Source organism: Ambystoma mexicanum, chromosome 3q (assembly GCF_040938575.1).
Source record: "Ambystoma mexicanum isolate Mex_15411 chromosome 3q, UKY_AmexF1_1, whole genome shotgun sequence".
Taxonomy (NCBI): Eukaryota; Metazoa; Chordata; class Amphibia; order Caudata; family Ambystomatidae; genus Ambystoma; species Ambystoma mexicanum.
The window spans coordinates 672,279,707-672,306,643 of record NC_090926.1 but is presented as its reverse complement, the minus strand read 5'-3'; the positions used below and the strand labels follow the sequence as shown (position 1 = coordinate 672,306,643).

Here is a 26,937-nt window from a genome sequence, read left to right as displayed (position 1 = left end):
GTACTCAGACCTTCGCCATCTGTCGGTGACCCCGGCCAACAAACTGCCTCCACTTCCTGTCCTTCTGTCCAGAGAAAGGAGGGCCACTCCTGCACCATGACCCTGCTTTGCTGAGCCTTACGCCCTGGCTCCTGCAGCATTAGAATTTGGATACCATTTGCTGCCTGTGGAATGCAAGAAGATCCTGGCCCACGCCAGGGTCCCCTCTATGTTGACTTGCTACAAGCACAAATTACAGTGTGGTGCCAACCGCAGCACTACCCGTACCTGCTCTCGCTGTCCGAGGCTGCCCATGTGTCTTATCAAGGTTCACTTAGCCACCTAAACTGTCTAAACTGATGGGGCCTCCGTTTGAACCAATGCATCGTGTCACTTTGAATTTTCGGTCGTATAAGTCTGGCTTCCTGGTAGCCATCACTTCAGGCAGGCCGGTCGGGGATATACAGGCCCTCTGCTGGAAGCTTCTGTATTTGTCCTAAAGTGGTTCTGAGAACTTATCCTTCTTTCATGCCAAAGGTTCAGTCGGACTTTCATCTCAACAAGCCTTCGATTCTACCAGTTTTCTTTGCAAATCCTTCTTTGCCTGCCGAAAACGCATTGCATTTGCTGGATTTTGCATGTGCCCGAACGTTGCGTGCATGAAGGAATTTCAAAAAACGTCTCAGCTTTTCATCAATTTTGGACCTGTGGGACATGGGCAGTCCCTGTTTAAGGCTTCCATCTCCAGGTTGATCTCTGGCTGTATCATGCATTGCCGTTTTCGGCCCAACAGACTTCGATCAGGCCGGCCCAGAGCCCACTCCACCAGAGCCATTGCAGTGACAACAGCGTTTCTCTCTGGTGTTCACATTGGTGTTCCCCTGCTCGACATCTGCAGGGCTTCTACGTGGAGGTCTAGCCAAACCTTCACAAGATTCTACTGTGTCGACAGGGATTCCAGGGAGGAGACCCGGGTCGGCCAACCGGTGCTATGGAACCTGTTTGTTTGAGATGAAGCTGTTCCAAGGGTAAGTGTTTTTGCTTCTGAGAGCCTTGCCGCCCCCGTGGTTGTGATTAACTGCTGTGTAATCATATTCATGAGCATGTGAATCCATACAAGACCCCATGCTGGAGAAGGAAAGTTACTCATCTGTAACTCTTGTTCTCTAGCATGGATCTTGCATGGATTCACATGCAAACCCTCCTTCCTTCCCCTCTCTGGCTCTTCTTGGTTCATACTGCCACTTTAAATGAGCTACCAATGTCCTCGTAAGCTCCAGCCCTGGTGGAAGAGTGTCATTGGCTGGAGGCAGTATGACCCAAAGGTCACTGATAGGCTATAGAGGAGACTAGCAGTTTTAGCTTGAAGCAATCTGCTTTCATTTTTACTGAGGACTCCCAGCCTGACAACGGGGAATATTCATGACCATGTGAATCCATGCAAGACCCATGCTGGAGAACAAGAGTTGCAGGTATGTAACTTGTTCGATTCTCTGCATAATATCTCAGCAGAGATGTCTATAAAGAGCACATTGAACACAGAGCTCCTGGTGGCTGGCTTCCCTCTTGCTCCATACACATTAAGAGCATGAAGTCAAAATCAAATGTTGCCATTCACAAAGATCTGATAGGGGTCTGCAACGTTTGGCTCTTCTGATATTTTGCACTACAACTCCCATTATCCGTAGCTATCATAGTCTGTTGGTGAGGGATCATGGGGGTCTTAGACCAGAACTATCTGGAGTGCTGCAAGTTGCAGCCCCTATTGTGATTTTAGGTTTTTCTCTGATCCTTGACCTCACAAGCATTTGACTATCTCTGCAGGTTCTTTAAGTCTCTTGTCTCTAAGGACCTGAGATGTTTTATTACCCATGTCTAGTATGGGAATTCTAATTCTGAGTCTCACTTCGGTGTAGTTTATTGAAACCTAATTGCAGCAAAGCACTGCTATTGAATGCAAACTTTAAGGTTATGAATCTGAGGCAAACTGACTCGTCACATAAAACTAATATTTGTTTTTTTGCACTGGCTTTCACGTGGTAATGTTTTCAATGTAAGGTCCAGTCACTGCTTACCACTGAATGGAAGGGAGAAGCCGTAGGTGAAAAAAGGAGGATTCAAGTTGGTTGCAAATGGTGTCAATATAGTACATTCTTCTTGAACAAAGTGGAAGATAAACTGTGAGAACTGGCAGAGCATAATCTTCTAATAACCAATGGAACATTATATAAGTGAATACACTTGTTCAATATCCCAATTAATGCATGTTGTTCCTTCCCCAGGAAGCAAAAAACCTCAACAGCCATTTCACCCTGGAGAGCCTGGTCTGTACAACCTTTAACCTATTTATCGCAGGGACAGAAACCACAGCATCCACTATTCGCTGGGCAGTAACATTTGCATTGGAATATCCAGATATGCAAGGTAAGGGGCCACAGAACGTTAAGCCATTGTATCATTTGGATTTGGATTTATTGTGTTTCATATAGAGCTTTTGTCCAAAGCGCTTTACGTAGGACAGTCAACAATATAATGAATCAGAATGCAAATCGGCATTCATAAATAGTAACATTCTAACTGTGTTCATAAATAGTAACAATCAATTAGCATTCCTGGGAGTAATCAGTCAATCATTGTTCCTAAACAGTAACAATCAATTAGCGTTTGTAAGAGTAAATGAATCGATATTCAAGGCAGATTAAATAAATTGGAGGACTGTAGCAGGTGGGTTTTTAGAGATGAACGGAACAGAGGATAAGAAGTAATGGAGCGAAGAGACAGGGGAAGCATGTTCCAGTGAAGAGTGGCTGGGAGCTGGAACGAGCAAAAACTGGATTAGGCACAAGGGGGACGTGGGACTTTGAGTCTAAAAAGATTAGTAAGACAGAGTGAATTGAAAAATGATAGATTTAAGTGGAGGAAGGTGTGAGTGAGGAAGACCAAAGAAGAGAATTGTCGGGAGAAGACTAGTGAGGAGATGAGTTTTGTAGCGTGTAAAGTGAGAAAGGGGCAGACTTTGCAAATGTTGTAGAGATGAAATCGACAGGCGCATGATGTAAAGGAGATGTGGTGGTCAAAGGAGAGATTAGAGTCAAAGTAAATGCCAAGATTGAGGGCAGAGGGAAAGATTGAGAGACAGGAGGGAGGAAAAGAGATGGAAGAGGGAGGAGTTTGGGAGATGAGTGTTTGCGGGAGAGAATAGGACCTCCATTTTTTCGCCATTGAGAGTGAGGAAGCGAGATGTCTTCCAAAACTTGATGGCGATGATGCAGGAGGAGTGAGTCTGATGAATTTCTGAGGAGAAGGACGAGAAGGATAGAAAGAGCTGGGTGTCGTCAGCGTAGAAGTGGTGTGACACTCCAAAGGATGAGATAATGGGGGCAAGAAAGGAAGTATATAAGGAAAATGGAAAGGGACCAAGTACTGAACCTTGCGGAAAGCCATGTACTAAAGGAACGTGAGAAGTGTTGCCGCCCAAAAGCAGCAAAGGTACGGTTTGATAGGTAGGATGAAAACCATGATAGAGCAGATCTGCGCAGACCAAGGGGGAAGTGAAGGTACAGGAGCAAAGAATGATCTACAGTGTCAAAGGCAGCAGACAGATCAAGTAAAATAAGAATAGATGAGTGTTTGGAGTAGCGAGCAGTGAGAAGAGAATTGAGTACGTAGGTAAGGGCTGTTTCAGTTGAATAGTGGGGGCGGAAACCAGACTGAGTCTGAGGAAGGAGAGAGAGGCTAGACACGAATGATGAGATTTGTGAATAAACAAGGTGCTCAAGGAGTTATGATAGAAAAGGTAAGAGGGATATAGGATGAAAATTAGAAGTAGGAAGGGGATTAGCTGTAGGTTTCTTTAGGATAGATATGATAATTGCATGTTTAAAGGCAGAAGGAAAGGTAGAGGTGGCGAGACAAATGTTAAAGAAGGAGGTGAGAAAGGTTATCAGAGGTGGTAAGGGTTTGGGGATAAGTGAAGAGGGGGTGGGGTCAGTAGGGGCTGCTGAAGGGTGAACTTTGGCCAGGAGGAGAGCCATCTCAGTGGCTGTTACAGGAGGAAAGGTAGAGACAGTGCTGGAGGGGTTAAGAAAGGATAAGGGAAGTAGTTATAGGAAGGTGAAGATACTATGTCCTGTCGTATGAAGTGTACTTTGGAAGAGAAAAAACTGGCATGGTCTTATGCTGATGGGGATGAGTTAAAGGATGGGTCAGGTGTTGGAGGAGAGAGAAGTTGGGATGGGGTTTGGAAGAGACGTCGAGGATGAGTGGATTGACTGTGAAGAAGGTCAGAGAAGTAGGTACGTTTGGCAGCCTTAATAAGGTTGTTGTATAGGACGTGATGAGAGAAATAGGTTTCCTGGTTAGTAGAACAGTGTTTGCGCCAGCACCTTTCAAGGCAGCGAAGGAGGCGGCACATAGAATAGAGATGAGGAGAGAGCCAGGGTTGGGCAGGTTTGCAAGTGGGCCGAAAGGAAGAAAGGGAGTAAAGTTGATCAAGGCTAGATGTGATACATGAAGAGAGAGTGGACGCAGCTTCATCTGCAGAGAGGGAGGGGAAGTGTGTGAGAGAAGGTAGAGAGTGTATGCAGGTATCATGGAAGAGCAAGGTGTTAAAATTGTGTAGGTCACGCCTGTAGAACGTCTTAGTGGAGGAGAGGGACGAGGTACTCGAGGGAGTAGGTGGGAGCAAAGAAGCTGAGATTAGGGTGTGATCTGAAAGGTAGATGGGGAGAGTAGATTTGGAGGAGGCAGTAAACTATGAGGTGAAGATCAAGTCAAGGGTAGAACTAGAGGTATGAGTAGGAGGAGTGGGAAATGGGGAGAGTAGGTGAGAGTCAGGTATTGATAAGAAGGGGGATGTTAGAGGACTAGAGGAAAGATGAAGATTAAAGTCTCTGAGCACAACAAGAGGTGTAGGACTTTGTAGGATGTGATAGATAATGAGAAGAGAAATGGCACAAGGAGCAGAGAAATGGCATGAGGAGCAGTGAATTTTATATATAAATTCAAATGTGGAATATTCTGGTAAGGGCACAGGTGATGGAATAGATGAGCATTTAGGACTGTAGAGTAAGCCAACGCTGTTGTTGCGTCCATTGCCATGAGGGACATGTGCAAAAGACGATGGAGAAGTAGTAAGAGAAGCAGCAACAGTTGTGTTATGTGGGAGAATCCAAGTTTCAGTTATGCAGAGAAAATGAAGATGTAGGCGTAGAAAAAGTTCCATAACTGTTGTCATGTTATGACATGCTAACTCTGTTCCCAGTGTGTTCTGATCTTGTTCAATTGTTAGCTGTTCATGAAAGACAAACTGTGAATACTTCATCCTGCTATAAATCCTATCCACTTTTCCTCCTGGCCTGGCAGAGAACACTAGTGTACAGTGGATGTAACATGGATGGGGCTCTACCCTGCTGTGTAGCTTTGCCTAAGTAACCAAGTAGGGGAATGCTGCACTCTGAGGAATGCCACCTCCCCACCCAACATTTCACAAAATCCCACATACTGCAATTTTTTTGTAACTGTTGTAATATTGTGCCAATGTCTGCTGGCCGTCCACCGTGTTATGTGGAGGCGGGTGTTGAGGAGGCAACAGGAAAGGGGTGTGACGGAGGGAGTGAGAGGGACAGGAAGGGTGGGCATGGATGAGGGAGTTTCAGTTTAGACGAGCAGACAAGGAATAAAGAAATGCTCCTCCTCGTACCGTGTCTGCATCCTTCTTGTTCTAAGGACGGCACTGTGTGCGAAAGTCAGCGGAACTTTTGTCAAATTAAACGTTATGTGTAAAACTATTAAGCAAAGCTGCAAATGCTCTAGAACCAAATAATATGTATGTTGGCGTAGGTCCTGCTAACAACATAAAAATGGTGACGAGGGTGATTGCTTCCTCACAAGGAATGGTCCCCCGCCAAGGACCGGGATAAGGAGTCAGGAGGCCTGTGAAGCAGAGACCAGGAATCAAGAGGCTGAAAGCACTGTGAGGCCTGTGTGGCACGATGGTGAACATAGGGGCAAGTAAGTGCAGCCTGGGAAGGGCTCATGCACATGCTCGCACAATCCAGGAGGCCCATGAAGCAGAGACTGATATGAAGTCCATGAGGGAACACACACCTAACCATAACAGGGTTTCATAGCAAGCCCAAGTCACGTGATGTCAGACTAGGCTCCAGAGTCCTTGTCCTTGCAACTCCCGGGGGCCTTTGATCTGGCAGAGATGGGCAACACGGGGCCTAGGTGGGCCAGATGGATAAGAGACTTTGAGGTATATGTGGACTCACTGGGTCCTCTCGACGACCAGGATCAGCCACAGAGACTTAATATATGAACTACCGGAACACACAGTTGACACCTGAATGAACAGACTATTTCATGCCGCACACTAATGTCAACTATGAAAGGCACATGTTAAGCACCACGATGCAAACCAAGGGGGAAAACGATGATGCGTTTGTGATGTTAAGAGTGCGACGGAAGCACTGTGAATTTCATAACCATTCCAATGACGAAACGCCACAGTCTCAAATCATCTCAGGGTGTGAATCCACAAACCTCAGAAAGAATCTACTACAAAAACCCTGATCGCTGGAGGAAATCCTTATGCTGGCTCTCTCAGAAATGGCTGTGGAACCCCAGGTGGAAATCGTGAACAAGCTAAAAATGCACCTGTCACTCCCAGCCACAGTGTATAAAATCTGTGTCTCCACTCTACAATTCTGCATCAGGTGCGGATATGAATGTCCCAAAAAGGGACATGCCCTGCAATGGGCCACCATTGTTCGGCCTGTGGGGTGGAAAGCCACTTCAAGGCAGTATGTCAGACAGCCAGAAAGTGGTCATGCCAGGACCACCCCACAGGAGGATCAAAGGGAGATCAACAGCACCATCATCATCTTGCCTGCGGGAGGGTACCAGAACAGCTGACAGAGCCTCAGAAGGGAAGAGAGGTCCCCGGAAAACCCAACGACCACTAGAAAGAAGAATGGTCCATCCATCGTTGACAAGCCAACCCAGAAGAGCAAGGCAACATGTGCAATACTTGGTTGAGCGTTCTCTTTCGGTCAGTCGAGTTCCTCTCCAGAAGATCGGAGACGCAAATGTTACATTTATGTGTTAGGGAATCTGCAAGCGATGGATCAGTCCAAAATTGTGACTGCAAGTTGTTAACTTACAAGGAGAATTCCCGGTAGACACGGGGGTCACAGTAAATGAGATCAGTGAGGAGATTTACAAGAGCATTCCCCAAGCTCCCACTCTATGGCCTCTAGAAGTGGCCATATACCCTTATGGGTCCACAACACTGCTGCCATGCAAGGGATCATTTGATACCACTGTGGTGTACCAGAATGAGTCGTCTGACAACTTGATGCCTTTTTTAAAATGGGTTTTTATAAAAAAAACACCTACGTTGCCCTATTTCAATGAAGGAGAATCCCTGCCTATCAAACTATAACTAAGGATCCCTATAAAATTAAGAAGCCCTTCATCAAATTTCTACCTCGCCCAACCATTTATGAAATTAAACGGAAAAGTGGAGACCATGAAATCGTCTTGAGGTTAGACTTCTGCTTGGCCCAACCTTACAAGTCTTTCAAAGTTCCAAGAACAAGTTCCAAAATAGATTTGGTGTTGCCTCTAGGCCTGGGTTAACAAAATAAAGTTCATTAAAATGTCTATCACAACTTTCATGAGACCGAGTCTGAGGCTCTCGATCTCTCCAAAGTCTTGTAGTTCTCTGAGAGACTTGCCCCTTGCTTGACATTCGCTCGTGATACGATATTGGTTCACTTTGGTTACTTGGCTTCGTGTGACCACACCATCTAATCTGGGTGGATGCAAAGTGTTTCTCCTTTGGTTGGCTTGGATGTATCTGTTCTTCAGGTTAATCAGTGTCTTACAACCTCTTCCGCTGCCCTGGTTTGGGATACAAGGTATTCTTCTTTCAACTTTACTTGAAAGTACAGGCTTCTTGTCCCCTTTAAATACCTTATTTTTTTATATATGTTAGTTGGTTTCCCCAACGTGGAAGTATAAGGTTTATATTCATATCAGCTTGGTTAACACAGGGCCCGGCCCTGTTCGACCTTTCAGGCTTTTGTCTGCTTGTCCACTGTTCCAATTCTAGGACAAGAGTACATTTCCCTGTCCCAACCGAAATGTGAAGTTCTGTTTCTCGTACACTTTTTCTCTGTGAGTTCTTACTCCTTTGAGCCTCCCGGTTCTCTTACCCATGTGTTTTCTTGATTCATAATGTTTATACTTTTGTTCCCCAGTTACAGGCTGTCTGCTCTGTAGGGATTTTCAGGTTCCCGTGACTTTGGAGCTTCTCTGCCACTTAACATTAAAAATGTCTGTACCCCTCAACTGTATTTTCTTGGTAGGAGAGTTCACTTCCCTCATACTGCTTCTCTGGACAGTAGGCTCCCAAAGCCTTGGAGGTTCTCTCAACTCAGATTGTGCGAGCCTTCTTCTGCCAGCTATGTACCGGCTGTTTGCTCATTCAGGATTCTCAGGCTCCCGTGACCTCGGATTCTCTGAACTTTGCTTCACTGTATCCATTTTCCGTCAAGGGTACTTTCTCTGTGGAAACGTTGCTTTCTCTTGCAATTGTTCCCTTGACAATAGACGTCTATATAATATGGAGGTTGGGGATTAATTTCCTCTCCAGTGATCCGGTTTCTGCATCAGTTGCCAGGTCCCCAGCCTACCACTCTCGACTTGTGGTAGCAACACCAGAGTAAACAAGGGCTTCCCAGTCTCTGCTTCTCCCTTCTACCTTGGCTGACCGGTCGAAGGGGATGTTCGGCTCGCTTTCTGTTCGCTATCAGTTTGCTATCCACACCAGAGCCGGCTCAGCATTCTGGCATTGCTCTGCCTCTAAACAACATCTCTTCGGCAGAGCCTCGTCTCTGAATGGGACTTTGTCTCCTCCCAACATATGAGATCGCTCTCAGTTCCCAGTTCTTTCTGGGTTTAATTACTATGTTGTAGTAATAAAGGGTGGGATCTTCATCAATGGCATCTTCCAAACAAAAATCCCTATTGCCTTTGGAAAAACACAAAGAAGTGTCACTGTTAGCTGGTGGTAAGTCCTCCTCAACAATAGTTCTTTCTGCTCTCATAAAGGTTGACCGGGTGGTCTGTTCCGGGAGGTCTTGCTCGGACCAGAAGTCCTTATCCTAAATGTGGGGTTGCTCCCTGTGAGGTGTCACTTGCTCAGACCGTTAGAGAGGGTTTTGAGGAGTGGGCTTTCCTCGCCAGCCTCACACGGAATGGCTCCCCCTTGGGGAGAAGGGATGAATTGACCAGATCATCAGAACACAATCAAGGAAGCTACAGATGCACGTGCTAGAAGCAATGGCTGCAAGTGGCTGCATTTTAAGCTTTTAATCAGGACTAGACATGGGTTTGCTACACATGCAATATAAACTGATGGCACACAAGTACACAGACACCGTAGAAAGGATGGAACAATTATTGCCATTGTTGTTCAAAGTCTGGGAAAATTGAGGAACAAGTAAATACAACTGCACACCGACCAAAATATCAAACCGGTGGCTGAACACTATCGGGGCACAGAGACAGGTAGAGGACGAGTTATACAAACTACTCGAGCATGGCATCGTAGAACCGGCCTCGGGGGCCCACCACATGAGTATTCCCCATTGTATCTGTACCCAAAAATATGTCTGACTCCTTCTGGCTGTGCGTGGACATGAGATGCCTCAAACGAGCCATCTTAAGGGAGCAACACCAAGTCCCTTGCTTCACGGACAGGATACAGCTACTAAATGGGGCGAAAGTGTTCTCAACACTAGACCTCAACGAAGGCTATCATCCGTTGGAGCTAGACCCGGAGTCCCGATATATTACCACCATTGTAATACACTTGGGACTATACCGGTATAAACATCTCAGCTTTGGGGTGTCATCCGCGGCTGAGAGCTTTCAAGATACAATTCACAATGTTGTCAAGTACATACCAAACTTTATTAACTACAGCAACAACATTCTGGTATTCAGCACAAACAGGGAAAACATGACAAACACCTTAGCATGAGTCTGCATGGCTCAAGAAGCAGCAAACCTAACGCTCAAAGAGAAATGCTAATTTAAAAAATGCACACTGGTCACATGTTCTCCGCCCAATACACCCGATCCTGAGAAAGTGGCAAACTTGAATCAGACACCCCAGCCCACAAATGTCCGAGCTGCGCTCCTTCCTAGGCCTAGCCAGCTACTGCACAAGGTATATACAAAAGGTGTGATAGTAATTTCTCCCTTAAGTGCTCTTAGGAGACATCACGTCACTTTCCTGTGGTACAGGGAATGCCAGACAGCATTTTACATAATTTGCAAGAGGATCTCGGCAGCAGAATATATGGCATATTTTAATATTGATCGCGACACTGAACCGACGGTGGACGCCAGCTTAGTGGGTTTAAGAGCCATCCTTGCACAAGTTGACCCCATTTCTCCACAGACATATAGTTTCTTTTGCCAGCAGGAGCATATCGCTTACAGGGCAAGCATACTCGCAAGCTGAAAAAGGGCTGGTGGCGGTGTGGGCATGCAAACACTTCATCTATTTCTGTACAGGAAACTGTTCACCATCATAATTGGCCAAAAGGCATTGACACCCCAGGCAAGGATGCCTCAGAATACTCATGTGGGTCCTCGGGCTACAAGACCATGCACTCAATATAATCCATGGTCCTGCAAAGGAAGAAAATCTGACTGACTGACACATCCCCTGAAATCGGCAAGCTCTGATCTATCAGTCGCTGACCAATTACTACGTGGTACACCATGCTATGTCAAAAGGGGTGGACATGCTACTGTTAAGGCAAGAGGTGGAACATGATCCGGCATTCCGCATCATAGCTGACTGTCTCCAAACAGGGAGCTGGAAACATTCCATGAAGATAGGGGCTGGGGGAGATGAGTCACCCGCCATTCAAATTGCGTTAAGAATTTGCCTTTGGTCAAGAAAGAATTAGCCCCATCTAAAGATGGACTATTACTCAAAGGCCCTGAGACACCAGGTTGTGCAATTGGCACATGAAGGGCATATGGTCAACAAAACGCATATTGAGAAAGAAGTTCTGGTTCCAACAACTGCATGCACAGGTAGAGGAAAATCTCAAACAATGTCCCACCTGCTGTTTAATTTCACCACAAACGCGTCAAGAACCTCTGCAGGTGACTCAACTACGGGACAGAGTATGGGAAAAGACGGCCATCAACTTCTTCGCACCAATGCAAGGGGTTTTCTGCTGGTGGCCATATATGAATGCTCTGTTCCTTGAAGTGCAGGTAGTGGCATCCACATTAGCCTCCCATGTCGTACCCACACTGGATACAATGTTCACAGCATATGGCATCCCACAGACCATCAAGTCTGACAGTGGGCTCTTATTTACGAGTCAGGACTTCAGGGTGTTATGTGAGAAATCTGAAGGTGTCTCACTTACTAATCCCTGGGGGGATCTGTCTTCCAGGTGGCCATGTGACGGCCATCGCTATTGGATCCAGTTCCTGGTGGTGGACTAGTGAGGGAGGATCACCTGGATGGGAGGGGTTCTCTGGGAGTGGAAGTGTAACGCCGACGGGTGAGATGTGGTATCCCCCTTCTTATAACCCCTTTTCCCCATCCTACCACGTAGGAAACACTGTACCCCCACCCCCTTTTCCGACACACTTTCGCACATCACAAAAGACAACGGACTAACACCAGAGCCAAAACGAGGGTCAGGCAAAGTCAGGCAATTGACCAGAATCACACACACCTGACGGCCCTTTCCCTTCCCCACAGGGATAAAAGATGGAGCACTAGAGCACACAACGCGCAAGGCATACAGCATGACGAGACAGCTATCCAAACACGGCAGTTCAAGAGGAGGAGAACGGTGGCGAGAATCAAGAGGATGACAAGGAGTGAAGCGATCCTGCCCTTTCCTACCCAGACCTACGAAGCCTCTGCACAAGTAATTGTAAGACCTCAAACAATAGCCAACGTGTCAACGGTAAACGGAGCATGCCTACGCTGATAAGCAGGACAGAGAGAGAGGGATGCCTGCTAATGTGGTACTGTCCTTGACGCCGGATACAAGAACAGCCAAGCGCTTCATCACAGCCGGTGAATCGAGGAAACCAAATAAGAAACCGAACTGTGTTGAACGAAAGTCGCAAAGTGGCAAAATAAGGGAAGTTCAAAGAACTGTTAACATCATAGGACAACCAGCTGCAGAGGGGTCCGGCAACATGTGGGTGCTCACCCGAGAGACTCTGGTTGATCCCACATTTTGTTGAAACTACCGATACGAGAAGGCCTTAGGAGAGACGCAAGGACATGGTCAAAGTGTTCATACAGAGGTCTAGCAAAATCCTCTGTACATTCAAAAGTCTTTGATCAAAAAACCATTGGAAAACTAAGGAAGATGAATCCCACTTAGTGAGAAAAGAGAAGGAACTGTTTGATTGACAAGAGTGAACCCGATGGAGTGATGTCCACAGTGGGTTGTTTAAAAAGGCATTAAGACTTCTGAATGTAACGGGTGGAAGCGTTTTGTGAAAAGCTGTGGTGAACCCGACAGAGGGAGGTAAACCGTCGAGACAGGTCTTAACCCGGAAGAGGGGGATCCAGGGGTGAAAAGCCATCACCCCACCGACACGTGACTGCAACAGAGAAATCTTTTGGATACAAGTCAGAGTGAACCCGACGGATGGGGGCTGATAGTCAAGAGGGGTCTGAGCCCGAAAGATGGGGGACAGGGGTGAAGACTCCTCACCCAGATACAATCAGAAGGGAACTTTTGTTTCTAATTTGTAAAATACCAGGCCCTCAGAAGTGAAGGATCTGACTACTGAAGTTCCTGATATCGCAAGGGACTTTTTGTGGATCTGAGTCTGGAAGAGGGGGATCCAGGGGTGAAAAGCAATCACCCAATTACAAGTGAATGCCGTAGTGAACCCAACGGAGGAATGCAAACCTATGAGAAGGATCTGAGCCTGGAAGAGGGGGACCAATGGGTGAAGTCCTCACCCAACGTACATTGGAACAGAACTTTTGTTATTTCTGAGTACATCAGGTCCTCGGAGGCAAGAGACTTTTTGTAGAAAAGAGACTTGACCATCGAAGGTCCTGATACTTGAGAATGGAACTTTCATCTAATGCTGGGAAAGCTCAAGAGTGTGCTATGCCCATAAGTCCCGCCTTGTCCCTTGCTCAACACGTGGGGAAGGAAGACCCCACCATCCCACACCCTTTTTGTATTTAGTTGCAAGGATTGGCAATCGTTTTTTGTTTTTTAGTATAGGCCCTTTTATTTGACAAGATGCCACTAGGACTGCCTTGTTGTTATTTGATGGCCGTAGCTTGCGCCCATCTTAGATTTAGGTTTAGATTAGGCATTTTTCCAACCTGCATATACGGTTAAATAAAGACCCTTGAACTGTGAGCACTTGTCTGTCTTTATTGTTACCACCATGAGTTCTTAGTTAGCAGAATACTTCGGATTCTCCAGCACCACTGGGTCACGCCATTTTGTCCACCATCAAATAGGACAGTGGAGAGGTTAATGGGTGATCTAAAGGGAGTGTTTCAAATTGCACATCTTACAAACAAGCCACTTGAACAAGTCCCCAATCAGTTACTGAGGGATTAACGAAGCATGCTCCATCCCACCACAGGGCACAGGGAAATATAAGGACCTGGATACCATACGTCCCCAAGCTCAATGAAGGCTTCACGGAAGATGAAAGAAAACATGAGGAAAAAAGATGGAACAGAAAAAGAGAAGATGAAAGGGTATGCAGATTCCAGAAGGCATGCAGAGGATTCCGGCATTATGGTGGGCGGCATGGTATTGGTTTGTCAACCTAAGATAAACAAGTAGATCGCAGTTTTTCATGCTGATCCGCCTGCTGTCATCCAGAAGGAGAGTTGTAGAGAATGTAGAAAATGTAGAGCACCAGGTGACCAGAAACTCCTTGCATTTCAAGAAGGTAGAAGTAAGTGACTGGAAGAAAAGTGTTCGGAGCGACTGTGAGCTAGAAGAATATAATTCAGACATTGGAGAGTGATGGGAGAGAAACACTGTATGCGAGATCCCCCAGGGTGGAAAATACCATGACTACAGCAGCCCCAGCGCATGAGGAGTCAGCCAAGCAGACTCATTGAAGAGATTGGGTGAGAACTACCAAGGAGTTTAAAAAGTGGGGAGGTTGTAATGTTGTGCCGATGTCCGCTGGCCGTTCACATCGTTATGTGGAGGCAGGTGTTGAGGAGCTCATTTGAAAGGGATGCGACGGTGGGTGGGGGAGGGAAAGAAAGAGTGCGCATTGCAAAGGAGTTTGTTTGGACGACGAGACCAGGAATAAGAAGTGTTCCTCCTCATACCATGTTCAGGTGTTTTTTGTTCTATGAACGTACTGTGTGGGAGAGACAGTTTGCAGAGGTGGTGCTAACAACATTTATTTAGTTATTAAGCATTTGTGAGGCGCTTATACAACAAAATAGTGTTTCCAGGCGCCACAAGACAATGTGGGGAGGGAAAAAAGGGAGTGAATAAAATAAAAAATGATCCTATATGGGAGGCCACTGGCTCAGGGCAAGGCAGAGGAATCCACAGGTGGAGTGCACAGCCGCATAGTCAGGGACCCACATGGGCAGTGCTGGCGGAGGGGGAAGAAGTTGCTGAGTGAAGGGGGGAGCAGGTGCTGGTGTCGACTGGACAGGGGCCTGATAATCTGTGAGATGCATGAAGGTCCAAGCCGCCAGTGTCGACGGAAGTGGGGTGATTAGTAGAGGAGGGAAAGAGGTAGAGAAAAGCAGAGGTTTGAGGGGTTACTGGAACTTAAGGCTGTCTGGCTCAAGTCTGAGAGAAGCAGAGAGGCTGTTCCAAGAGAGGCACCAGCCAAAGAGAGACCTTCCCCCTGCTTTCTGCTTGGATAACGTTTGACAAGCAGGGAGTTGGAGTTAGAGGAGCGCAGAGCTATAGCAGGGAGGTATTTAGAGGGAGAGAGTTGGAGATAGCTTGGTTCCAAGCTCCGGAAAGTCTTGTGGATAATGCAGAGGGTCTTCAATGTGATCCTTGCAGCCACCGGGTGCCAGTAGAGAGATCTTGGGGCTGGATAGATCCGATCCCTGGTCTTGAGGCCAAGGATAAGTCTGGCAGCCCTATTCTGGATTGGCTGAAGGGGGAGATTGAGGAAGTAGTTCAGCCTAGAGAGGACCAGGTCTCTAGAAACATTGAGCTTTTTGGTAAAGGTGATAAATGGGAGAATGCCTCTGAGGAGGTGAAGCTGGAAGAGGGCCTTCTTGACAAGATCCAGGATGTGAGGGGTAAAGTAGAGAGAGGAGTCGAAGATTACCTCAATGTTTATGCCCTTGCAGGATGGTGAAGTTGGAGGGCCCAAGGAGGGCAGGAGGGAAACAGGGCGCAGGTTTCCCAATAAGACTGGCATTAAGACAGTGGTCGTTAGCCAAACACCATGCCTGGATAGCGGTCCAACAATCTGGGATGAGGGAGGAGGAGATAGTAGAGGGAAGTTTGAACGAAAGTGTAGTTGGCATAACACTGGAAATTAGGAGAGAAGGTGGAGATGAGGTGAGCAAGAGGGGCGAGATAGATATTGAAGAGCCATGGCAAAAGCATAGAGCCTTGGGGGATGCCACAGGTGGAGAGTGAAGCGGTGGAGGTAAAAGGATCCAGCTGCAACTGGGAAGGATGGTTTGTGAAGAAGTGGTCAGCCAATCCAGTGCCTGTTCCGTGATGCCGAGGGTATCAGTCGTTTTATGAGGATAGAATGGTTGACCGTGTAAAAAGGCAGAGAGATATCGAGGAGGTGGAGGGCGACAGCAGGAGAGTTAGTCAAGATTTGCGAGCATGTCTTCACAGGTGTTCAGGAGAGCAGGTCTTGTCCCTCTGGATGCCCAGGATCCAGATTGGTGGTCATGGAGTGAACCAACAAGTTCAGTATGAAGGATCAATTGGGTGGGGCGGGGGGGTTTAACCAGGAAGGGGGTGGTGGAGCTGGGGTGATAGTCAGGCAGGAAGGATCAATAGACAGCTTTTTGGGAGAGGGTGCACAAGGGAGTGCTTGGGCATAAAAGGAAAGAGGCAAAGGATTGGTTGCAGAAATCTGCAAGAGCCGGGGCGAGTGAGATGTTGTCTTTAATGGTTCTAGAGCCTGTCTGGATTAGACCATCATAGACTGGACAGATTTAGAGACCTCCTCAGGTGTTATGGGCAGGAGGGAGGAGAGTGCGGGGGTGGATGGATCGGGGTATCCAAGGGAGGCAGGAGAGCAGGAGTTGAGTTGGAGGTGATGGAGAAGGTTTAGCCGTGTTAGTGGCCCCGAGATGTGGGCTTAGATGCCGGCCCTTTTCTTGGAGCGGAGATATTGCCTTTGGAGCAGGCAACATGCCAGTTTGTCAGAAGATGAGCCTGAGGTCTACCACTTCTGTTCAGCAATTCTACACTTATGTTTCTGGGAACCTAGATTGCAGTGATACCAGCTATTGCACTTGGAGGCAGGTTTCAGGCGGATCCTCATGACCAGGCCAAGGATGTTGAGGGTGTTAATAGAGAGGTGCAGTTAGCAAGGACAGAGTCAGAGGGAGAGGCAGGGGTGGGAGTGGGTATGAAAGTGGAAGCAAAAGCAGTGACTGACACTCGCTTCATCGGTCGAATAATGGCAAAGGAGTTTGGCAGTGCTGGGAGGTGCTCCGACAGTGGGCCGAGGGGCCCCAAATGGGAGGAGAGTGGTCAGACCAGGCAAAGGGGACAGTGACCGGGTTAGAGAGAGGGATGCCTCCAAAGATTAATGCATCCAAGGTGTGTCCGACAGAGTGGGTCGGACCGGAAGGAGGAATAGTGAGAGAGAGAGTCACAGAGGTCACTGAACCATGAGGTGGCAGAGTCAGGAGAGTCAAGATGGATGTTGAAGTCTCAGAGGAGGCGTTTGGAAGAAGTGGTCAAGAGAGAGGAGGTGACGCCATCCCATTCAGAGAGGAAGAGACTGATAGGGCAGGGGGGGCCTGTAGATGGTAGCGAGAGTGAGTGAGAAAGTAGGAGAGACCCCAAGCCTACATACAAGGTATTCAAAAGAGGGGTAGGATTGAGTAGAAATGATAGAAGTGGGGACCCACTCGGGGAAAATCAGGGCCACTCCACCTCCAGGCCGGTTGCGTCTGGGTTTGGAGAGGATTTTCTAGCCCTCATGAAGTGTGCCAAAAGCAGTGATAGAGCTGGCATTGAACCATGTCTCGGTGAGGGCGAGGACGTTGAGGTCAAAGTCTTCAAGAAGGAGAGCGATGTCAGCATGCTACACTTTGTTGTGGACTTTTGTAAAATGAAACTGTTACATCATGTGTAAAACAAATAAGCAAGGCTGCAAATTCTCTAAAACCAAATAATGTATAAGAAGCAAATGCATGATCTGATATGATTTGGTATCCCTTAAAATGATTTTGAGAAAATTGGCAGATGAGGATCGGAAGGACTGGGATTGCATGATCCCATGGTCCCAATTTGCAGTAGGAAAGACCCCTCAGGCCTCTACCGGATTCACCGTTTTTGAACTGCTCTACGGTAGAAAGCCAAGAAATATCTTAGACATGCGCTCCGGGATACTTGGGAAGAGAGAAAAGAGGAACCCATTCCTCTCTCACAGACCGTTACCCTATTGCGATAGCACATCAAACTCATCCTGAGTCTAGTCCACACTCGCATGGAGAAAGCTCAAGCCCAACAAAAGTCCACCTATGACAAGAAAGTGAATTTAAGATCTTTTTCAGTAAGAAAGAAGTTATTGGTCCTCTTACCTACCTCTGAAAATAAACTTGTCTCAAAGTGGCATGGGCCCCGTGAGGTGCTAGAGCAAACAGGAACCTGTACCTTTAAAATAACCTGATAGAAAGCAAAAGACCCATCTCTAGCATGTAAATCTCCTAAAAGAGTGAAAAGAAAATCCTTGTTCTGCCACCTCCTCTATATTGTCTTGTTTGGTATGCAAGGAGATGGACAACTCTGAATGTATTCCCCAAAAACTATCTAAACAGAAACCAGAAGATTTGAACAATCTTATTATGGCATTCCCCGATGTATTCTGTGAGAAGACAGGGAGAGTACTTGGTTCTTATCATTATATCAGAACTCCAAAGGGAAAAGTGGTCCATTTGAAACCATATGGACTGCCAGAAGCATGAAAACAAATAGCAGTTGAGGAAGTGAAACTTTTTTTTTAAGTCAAGCATTATTGAGCCCTCTTTAAGTTCATGGTCCTCTGCTACTGTGTTGGTAACTAAATACGATCATTCTTGCATAGACTACAGGCAGGTTAACGCCATCTCCCCCTTTGATGCTATCCTATGCCATGCATTGATGAGTCCTTCCTGTCAACCCTAGATTTAGGCAAGGGGTATCGGCAGGTCCCTGTACATGGACCTGATAAGGAAAAGACAGTTTTCCCGACACCAATGGGACTATTCCAGTTCAAAGTCCTTCTTTTTGGACTGCATGGGGCCCCAGCCACTTTCCAATGACTTATGGACAGGATATTTCAGGCATACTCCGATTTCTGTGGGGCCTATATTGACGACAGTCATTTATAGTAAGGTTTGGGAAGACTAACTTTGTCATCTGTCTACTATTCTGAGAACCATCAGAGAGGCTGGCTTAACTGCTAATCCATCCAAATGTAAGCTGGCTCCATCGGCTGTGAAATACCTAGGTTTCCTTGTAGGGAATGGCAGTGTAAGTTGTCTCACCCTCTAGTCCCCAGAGATCTGTCATCGACTTGGCCAGGACACGGCCATCGCTTTTGGATCCAGTTCCTGGAGGTGGACCAGTGCAGGAGGATAACCTGGATGAGGGGTCTTCGGGGAGAGGAAGTGGGACACCGGATGGTGAGACGCGGTATCCTGTTCATTGTAACACCTTTGCCCCATCTTGCCAGGTAGGATATGTAGGAACTTGGCCCACCCACCTTTTCCGACACAAACCCTTTCTCACGGACAGCTCACAGTGAGCGACAGACTAACACCAGAGCCGTATACCTGACATGTCCCAAGCAAGGTCATACAATTACTGACCATTACACACACCTGACTTCATCACACTTCCCCACACAGATAAAAGTTGGAGCACAAAAGCACACTCCGAGCGAGGCAAAACACATGAGGAAACCGCAGTTCCAAGATGGCAATTTAATACAAGGAGAAAGATGGCAAGACCAGAGAGGGTTTCAAGGAGGGAAGTGCCCTTGACCTTTAAAGATTTTTACTTTCGTGAACCTTGTAAAGTAGGAAACCTAAGACCAGGAACTAAAGCTGATCAAACCTGCTAGGTGTTTCGGAGGTGCCTGGGGCTCTCCCACGTGGATAACCAAGGCGAGAGGAACGATTGCTGCCGTGCTACTGACCTTGGCTCCTACAACAAAGCAGCATCAGTAAAGACAGCACAGCCAGTGAGTCGGAGAGACTGATACCAAACCAGCCTGTGTTTTGAACCAGCCTGTGTTTTGAACCAAGGTTGCAAGCAGCAACATTGTATGCAGATATCTAAACAGTGTGTGAGACGTATGTGACGAGCGACGCAAATGTAATTGGAAACAAAAGGAGTAACTGAACTCGGGGAGTGCACATGTGAGTGCTGGCAGCTATACCTGCTGGAACCCCTGCTCCCCTCATCCTCCTATAATGTGTTGCACCGACATATAGTCAACCCTTCTTCCAACCTCATTCACTGTGGACTAGCTTCCTGATTGAGGCACGCCCCTTTCATTTGTGACTCTCTACAAATCCAGGAACACACATGCATTACGTGCGCGCGTCGGGGAGTGCACAGGCGACTGCTGTCAACTGCAGCTGCTGGAACCCCTGCTTGCTGTATCCTCTTACAACGCGTTGCTACGACATATCATCAACCCTTCTTCCAACTTCATTCACTGTGTACTAGCTTCCTGGTATATAGACATTGTATACCAGCCCATTGGACATACTCATTTATAAATATCATGGCTAGTTCTGCTTTTCTTTTCTTCTTAGATTGAGCCACGCCCCTTTCTTTTGTGACTCACTACAAAGCCAGGAATGTGCGCGCACATCAGTGATTGCACAGGCAATTGTTGTCAGCTGTCTGCTGCGCCGTGTGCCTTCTCCTCTGCCCCATTCAGTCACTCACATACTTCTGACCCCATTTACTAGCTTCAATTCTGCTAACTGCTACCATGGCGACCTATCTCCTGACGAACGCCATGCCTGAACAAGCTGCATTGTTACTTGGTAAACAACCAAGACTGCAGACTACTCTCTCTGCAGTCACCGCCATCAGACTTCCACCGCGTGCGCATAACCATAAGCGTGTTCAGATCGGGGGGCCAGACATAAGACAATTTTGTCTTGGAGCAAAGGCAGCTCTCACAAACAGCTAGACACAAATATAGAATGCCGACTCTCACCCGGTCGATTCTACTCCACGCAAGCTCCTCCTTCCACAAATACCTGCTGTACCAAGCAGCTTGTGCTAAATTCAAACCTTCCATCTGCATGACTATCAAACTCCCCCATTCTATACACCAACGAAGAAGCTCTTGAAATGAAAAACTCATCCTTCTCTGAAACCACATCTATTGTGTCATTATCCAAACCGACGCCAAGACCATCTTTTGGTTTTCCGCCCCCTACCAACTTAACAATAGATGCTACTCTTTCTGCTCATAATATAAGTGTACTATCACTAGCAACACTTTATGAATCCATGGAAAATGCGTTTGTAGATCATAATACCATTGTACAGTTTTAGTAGCAAAAATTGAGTGGATTGCGTGGGAAGTAATGCGCCAGTCCAATGCTACGAACTTTGCTCCCCTCAATTCTCATATGGGCCCAGCCTCATCCTGTCAAGCTAACTTGAACCTGCCAACAGCCCAGACGGAGAGCAACTTATCTCCTCCTATCGATGCAGCAGAATCATTTACTTCACCAATTCCTTCACCAAAATGTCACCCGGATCTCTGAGTCACACATTGATAACCTAGAGATCATGGAAGTTGACACTACTGAGGTGCCTATCTTTGAGGTTTTCCAGCAAAATAATCAGGGAAAGAGACTAAAAAGCAAAATTGCACGGCTATCACACAAATGCAAAAGAAACTGATAAATCAACCTGCGCAAAATAAAAAGATCCAAACAAAAATCAAAGAAATGCATTTATGGGCTAGCCCTACCCAACAATATTTGCCAATCCAATGAGTCTGCTGTTAATCCCCCGAAGAGATTCATTTGGATCTGCACCCGCCCCTACATTCGCATGATCCTGCTCTCCCTCCGTTGAGTCTATTGGCAGCAACTCAAGGTAACCTGCACTATTCTGTCAAATGTAAATGTTAACATTGTTGAGCCAACACCTGCGAATGATGATCTAACGAATGTAGCAATCACCAATGTTGATCTTATGAATCTCTCTGTTTACTCTGTCTCTTCCCCTCCACAGGTAGACATCATACATCAAAGTTTACATTATCGGCAAGCTCTAGCAAACAAAACTCGACAAATAAGATGTGTCAACTTAGATGTTGACTTTCCAAACTTTAGAACATTAAAAGAGCTCATGCAATAATAGCAAACCTTCCTTCAGAGTCCAACCGGATTAGACCCAAAGAAGATCTGACTCACTCCAAAAGTCCAGTGCATCCATCTATCACGATTCAAGGAAGGTCAAACCAAACATCTATCCCAGACCCCGTCGTTCCCTGCCCCACCCAAACCTCTCTTCTGGAGTCTGGCAATCTCATTTTAACAAGGTTAGACTCCAAACAGACGCCTTCCCTAATAAAACCACCCTACTTACAGCTTTTCACTCTATTGTAGATCTAGAACGTATTTGTTCTGACGACATCAAATCCATTGGTTTTACTGATGCATCAAAGTTCAATACAATAGAGCTAACTATTCCATCGCAAATTGTAAAACATTTAATATGGCAAATTAAAGAAAATTTGATAACTTGTGTATTTCACCTCCGAGTGCAGAAACAACCAATTCCGGTAAAAGTGGATCCATCAAATCAGCAAATAAATCCATCACACATAAAAAATAATGGTAATTGACAATATCACCAACATCCGACACAAGATTACTTCAATAATGAATATGTATCTCGCACTTTACACACCTGTTGTAAATGCAATTGCAATAGAAATCCCCCGGCACATCAAGTACAACCTAAGCCAAATCCATCACCCCATCCTAAATCTAAATGGACATGGCTCTCCAAAGCCATTCTGAACAATAATCGACCTGATAATCATTGGATCTATTTTAAGCAACAGGCTAACTCGTGCACCATGGCAGTTTGGAACACAAGAGGGTTTTTCCATTTACTCCCCTCCAAAACCCTAACTGTATATGACATCCTCCTTTTCCAAGAAACTCGGTTTCTATCGAACCAGTATGGCCAGACTTCCAAATTGCCTGGGTGCCTGCAATAAAATCTGCCAAAGGGCGTCCGGAAGCTGGTCTACTAGTAGCGATTAAACGTCACTCACAAATCCAACTTGACAACTTGACAACTGGGCTTCTCCTTTCCCAGGGATACAATTAGTAAGGCTATCATTAACAAACCCTCTTCATCCACTGTTCCCCCACACAGCACTTCTAAATGTATACTGGAATCCGGCTGCCATTAATGAGGATCTGTTTTTAACCCATATTGAAACTATGCTGGATCTCATTCTTCTTGATCATTTAATTGGAACAACCTTGAGAGCAGAAGATCTCAATACCAATTGTATAATAACTAATACAAAACAATGTTCTACTAGAGCTAACAAGTAGATGACCTTAATTTCATTATGCTTAATGGCACTACACCAGATGACACCCATCCCCCAAGTTCCTACCTAGTTGAGCGGAACTTCTTGTTCAAGTATAAACACATTCCGGTCTCTTTGCGCTAAAAGTAAATTATTACAAATTGCTTGAATTGCAGAAGTATTTAATTGGACATTTGCAGCCTGACACGTGTTTCGAGCGTATCCATGCTCTTCCTCTGTGGCTGATTACATGACAATTAGTGAGGTCATTTCACATGAAACAAATAAATTGAACCAAATGATACATAATATACAATTCAAGTAAAACGGGTGAGGTGGTAGAAGCAGACATACAAGGGTGAGTTTGGGTAAGGCAAACCGACACAATATAACCGGCCATGTTAATGGCACAGACATTTGGTACATAAAGATGCATGAATCCACATTGTTATATGTCAATCAAATGCATGATTGCAAAGGCAAAAAAGGCCCCCGAATACATTAACAGTATGACTTGGAAAGTAAAGAAAAAATCAAATACTGTAGATGTAATATTTGCCTGTTGGAGAAGGAGTCATGATGAGAGGAAACAAAAGGAAAGAAAACAACCAACATTTTGTGCATTAGAATCAATGCTGTTTTAGGATGCATAGGTGGTATACAATTGTGTTTCTATTCACTGGAGCTGATTAAGTATTCACATATAATTTAAGATAAGTACCTTATGGATTCTTATAAATAAAGTTCATCCAGACACAGGGTCCAGATTCATTAACAAACATTGCCCTTAAAGCTCATCCAACAGAGTGGGCTGTCATCCTAGAGATTATTTACAATAATGTAATTAGAACATGTCTGATTCCTCCGTCATGGAAAGAATCAATTATAATTCCCATATTTAAGAAAAGAAATCGTAACGACACAACAAACTACACACCCATTGCTCTTTAAGATATTGCAGGGAAGATCTTTGCAAGACTTATTCTTCGAGACCATACCCTGTGGATGAACTCTATCAAACTTTTTGATGAGCATCAATCCGGATTCATCAAAGAAACTGGGACTTTTCTAAATCTAACTGTTTTAGCTGCCATCAAAAAACATACAATATCATCTAAGCAACACGTTTTTTTTTAGCATTTATTGATTTTAAACAAGCTTTTGAATCTGTGTCTCGTGATATTTTATGGGAAACACATATTAATGCAAATTTTCCTATGTATATTTTTTACGTAATTCGCCAATTTTATACTGATACCTCCTATAAAAGTAAAACTCACAAACGATGGCCTTCTTACAAACACAATTCCAACCAACTCATGACTGAAACAAGGCTGTATTTTAGCTGCTATTTTATTCAACTTTTATATAAAGGATGTCAATGGTCTTCGAAACAAACTGTTAGTTAATTTCCACCAAAACTTGGTTTAAGAGAGACCGTGGCTTTTATACGCTGACGATCTTGTTTTACTTGATAGAACACCGATAGGCTTGCAAAGGAAACTTACAGCTCTAGACAAATACGCCCATAAGAATCGCCAAACTATAAATGCACAAACATCAAAGTTATGGTTTTCCATCATAAAATGTCAAGCATAAAAACAAATTTAACTCTACTCTAGCAAAAGATTCCCTTGTTCAAGTCAATCAGTATAAATATGTTGGCTTGAATGTTAATACGCACACTTCTGATTTACCGTACAAACTTGAACTAAAATCGAGGATGAAACTCCTAACAGTCCAAGGAAAAGCCATTCCGAACAGGTATGGAAAATTCTCGTACAAACCTTCGAGAATATAAATTATTCCAGTGATTACTTAGGGAGCTCAATCCAAACTACCAGCTAATTGTCCACAATGGAACTTACTTGATGGGATCTACTGGCAAATAATTGTATCCCTCCCGATGAGCACACGAATTGCGATTATTAGATATGAACTGGGTCTGATCTCACCGTCGGCAATAGTTGCATAGCAAATGTTATCCTCCCGGAGGCTACAGCTTGGATTAAATCATTCTTAAACAACAGAATGATGAGCGTATTCTCTCTGTCGGATGTAGCTGACCCCATTCCCATCACCTGCGGAGTTCCACAAGGTTCCTGCATTTCTCCCACATTATACAATGGCCCTCATTACGACCCTGGCGGAATACGAAAAACGATGGCGTAAATGTAATACCGCCATCGAATACCGCCCGTTGCGATTATGACCCGTCACCGTAAAGTACGATGCGATTAGTGACACCGTAATGAACGCCAACGCTAACTGCACCAAGTACGCGCACGCGCGCCGTGCAAAACCGCAATATCCGCCATGGCGCAACGGTACGCGAATGCTGACCCCAGCGGATATTCACCTAACGCCATCAAGCATGGCGGAAAGTACCATTCCGCCATGGCGAGAACTATGGCATCGCGAACCAACCGTAATGGCCCTACTGAGTGCCTGTACTCCACTCCCTGGCCACATTGCACAACTCCTCGTAGGCGCAATGCAGTCACACCATGCAACCAGTGAAATGTACAAGTCACCCATGCATGCCAACGAACAAATGCATGCAGGGGCCCCAAGTGCCCTGTGAGTGGCCATCCCCAATTGGCAACACACCATTGCCGTACTGATGCAGCACAGGCATCTGAAGGTGCAAGTACATCAAAATGAACTGAAAATTCAATGACACAAAACAACAACAGTCCCCCATCGCTTGCCACCAGTGTAAACCAACAGTCAAAGCAGTAACCTGAGGGAGACTGCACCAGCCCTGGACACATGCCAGTAGTCAAACCAACCATCAGCATAAGCACGTACCACACAACTGTACCCAGAAGCCGGAACCCAATGCAGAACACCTCACAATACATCGCGCCACAAATCGGAATATGCCACATTACTAGCAAAGAATAACGCTACACGGTTAATATCTGAATATAAATTTAATGCACATCAAAATCACCAAGCCCATACAGCCATTTGAGCATAAACTCACAAATGATCAGCATTACTGTGGGCTGCATCCGCAATAAATGACCAGCTTCCCCATGTGTGACGCCCTGTACCTCCATGGCACACAGGGGCTACATCCACGTCCAAAAAGGCAACATGGAAGCGCCTAGGACCGCAGGCCCGTCCCATGAAGTAGGCACTAGTCCAGCTGGAAGCTAGGTATGCTGCACCTAGCCACTAGTACTGCGTAAGGGCATGTGGGCCATTGGCGATCGTCCCATAAGATCGTAATGGTGCTCCACTGATTAACTCGAAGCTGCAGGTGTCGACTGTAGAAGCCATCTGCAGGAGTGGCATACAGATGGCAGCGGCAGAAGGGGAGGAGATACCTGTCACCCAAATGAAAAAAAAGATAGTATGGGCATCCGAACTCCATATGTATTACTCACTACATTCAACACACCAAACCTACAACCATATGCATGCTAGCCCACTCATAAGGATCAATTGCACCCAAAAATCACTTGCGAATCATTACGACACAAATCGAGGTGAATACACTATTTCAAACGAGTGTCTGTGTGCATGCGCCTGTCAGAACAGGATCCATCAGATGGGATCATCAACGTGCATAGACACAAGTGATTGAAGGCGCGTCGAGACAGGGAGGGTTCAACAAGGGCAGACAGACGATGGTCCCACTATGGCAGCCTTGCATCACATAGCGCAGGGGAAGGGGATACATTCCAAATAGCCATGTACATGGCCGACTCCCAATTAAAACATCTTCCCATGCATCCATTCATCATTCCCTCATCCCGTAATGAAAACGCCTGAATATTCACTCACATAACATTCGAAATTTCCATTGAGTCTGTGCGTAATGCAGCCTTCAAAATCCACTGTGCTCCTGCCCGGATTCCTTGTGTAGTGAAGTCACATGTATTTGGGAACGTCCTGCCTTATCGTCCACTACGCTATAGCGCATCCCATTCAAATCATATCAATCATTGCATTCCCGTCATGGGCCCTGTCCCAAGGACATTCAACAATAGAACGTTACATTTCCAGTCAGACCTGTGGGCGTCTCCACGCCGCTAGTTGAAAACCGAAAGCGCTGTCCTTCGAATTCCTAATTTGCAACATCACGTTGAAAAGGCATCTGTGAACGCTTGTATTCACAAATACATCTATGCA

The 26,937-nt window shown here is 45.9% G+C and overlaps 1 protein-coding gene across 2 annotated transcripts in view; it reads left to right on the top strand.

Annotated features, from left to right (window-relative positions):
* The window catches only part of LOC138582867 (cytochrome P450 2B19-like), a 296,134-nt gene that overhangs the window by 147,698 nt on the left and 121,499 nt on the right, over positions 1 to 26,937 (top strand). For both annotated transcript variants that reach the window (XM_069654557.1, XM_069654559.1), the window contains exon 6: positions 2,262 to 2,403. In XM_069654557.1, the coding sequence (XP_069510658.1) occupies positions 2,262 to 2,403 (142 nt within the window). The remainder of the gene's footprint in view (positions 1 to 2,261; positions 2,404 to 26,937) is intronic.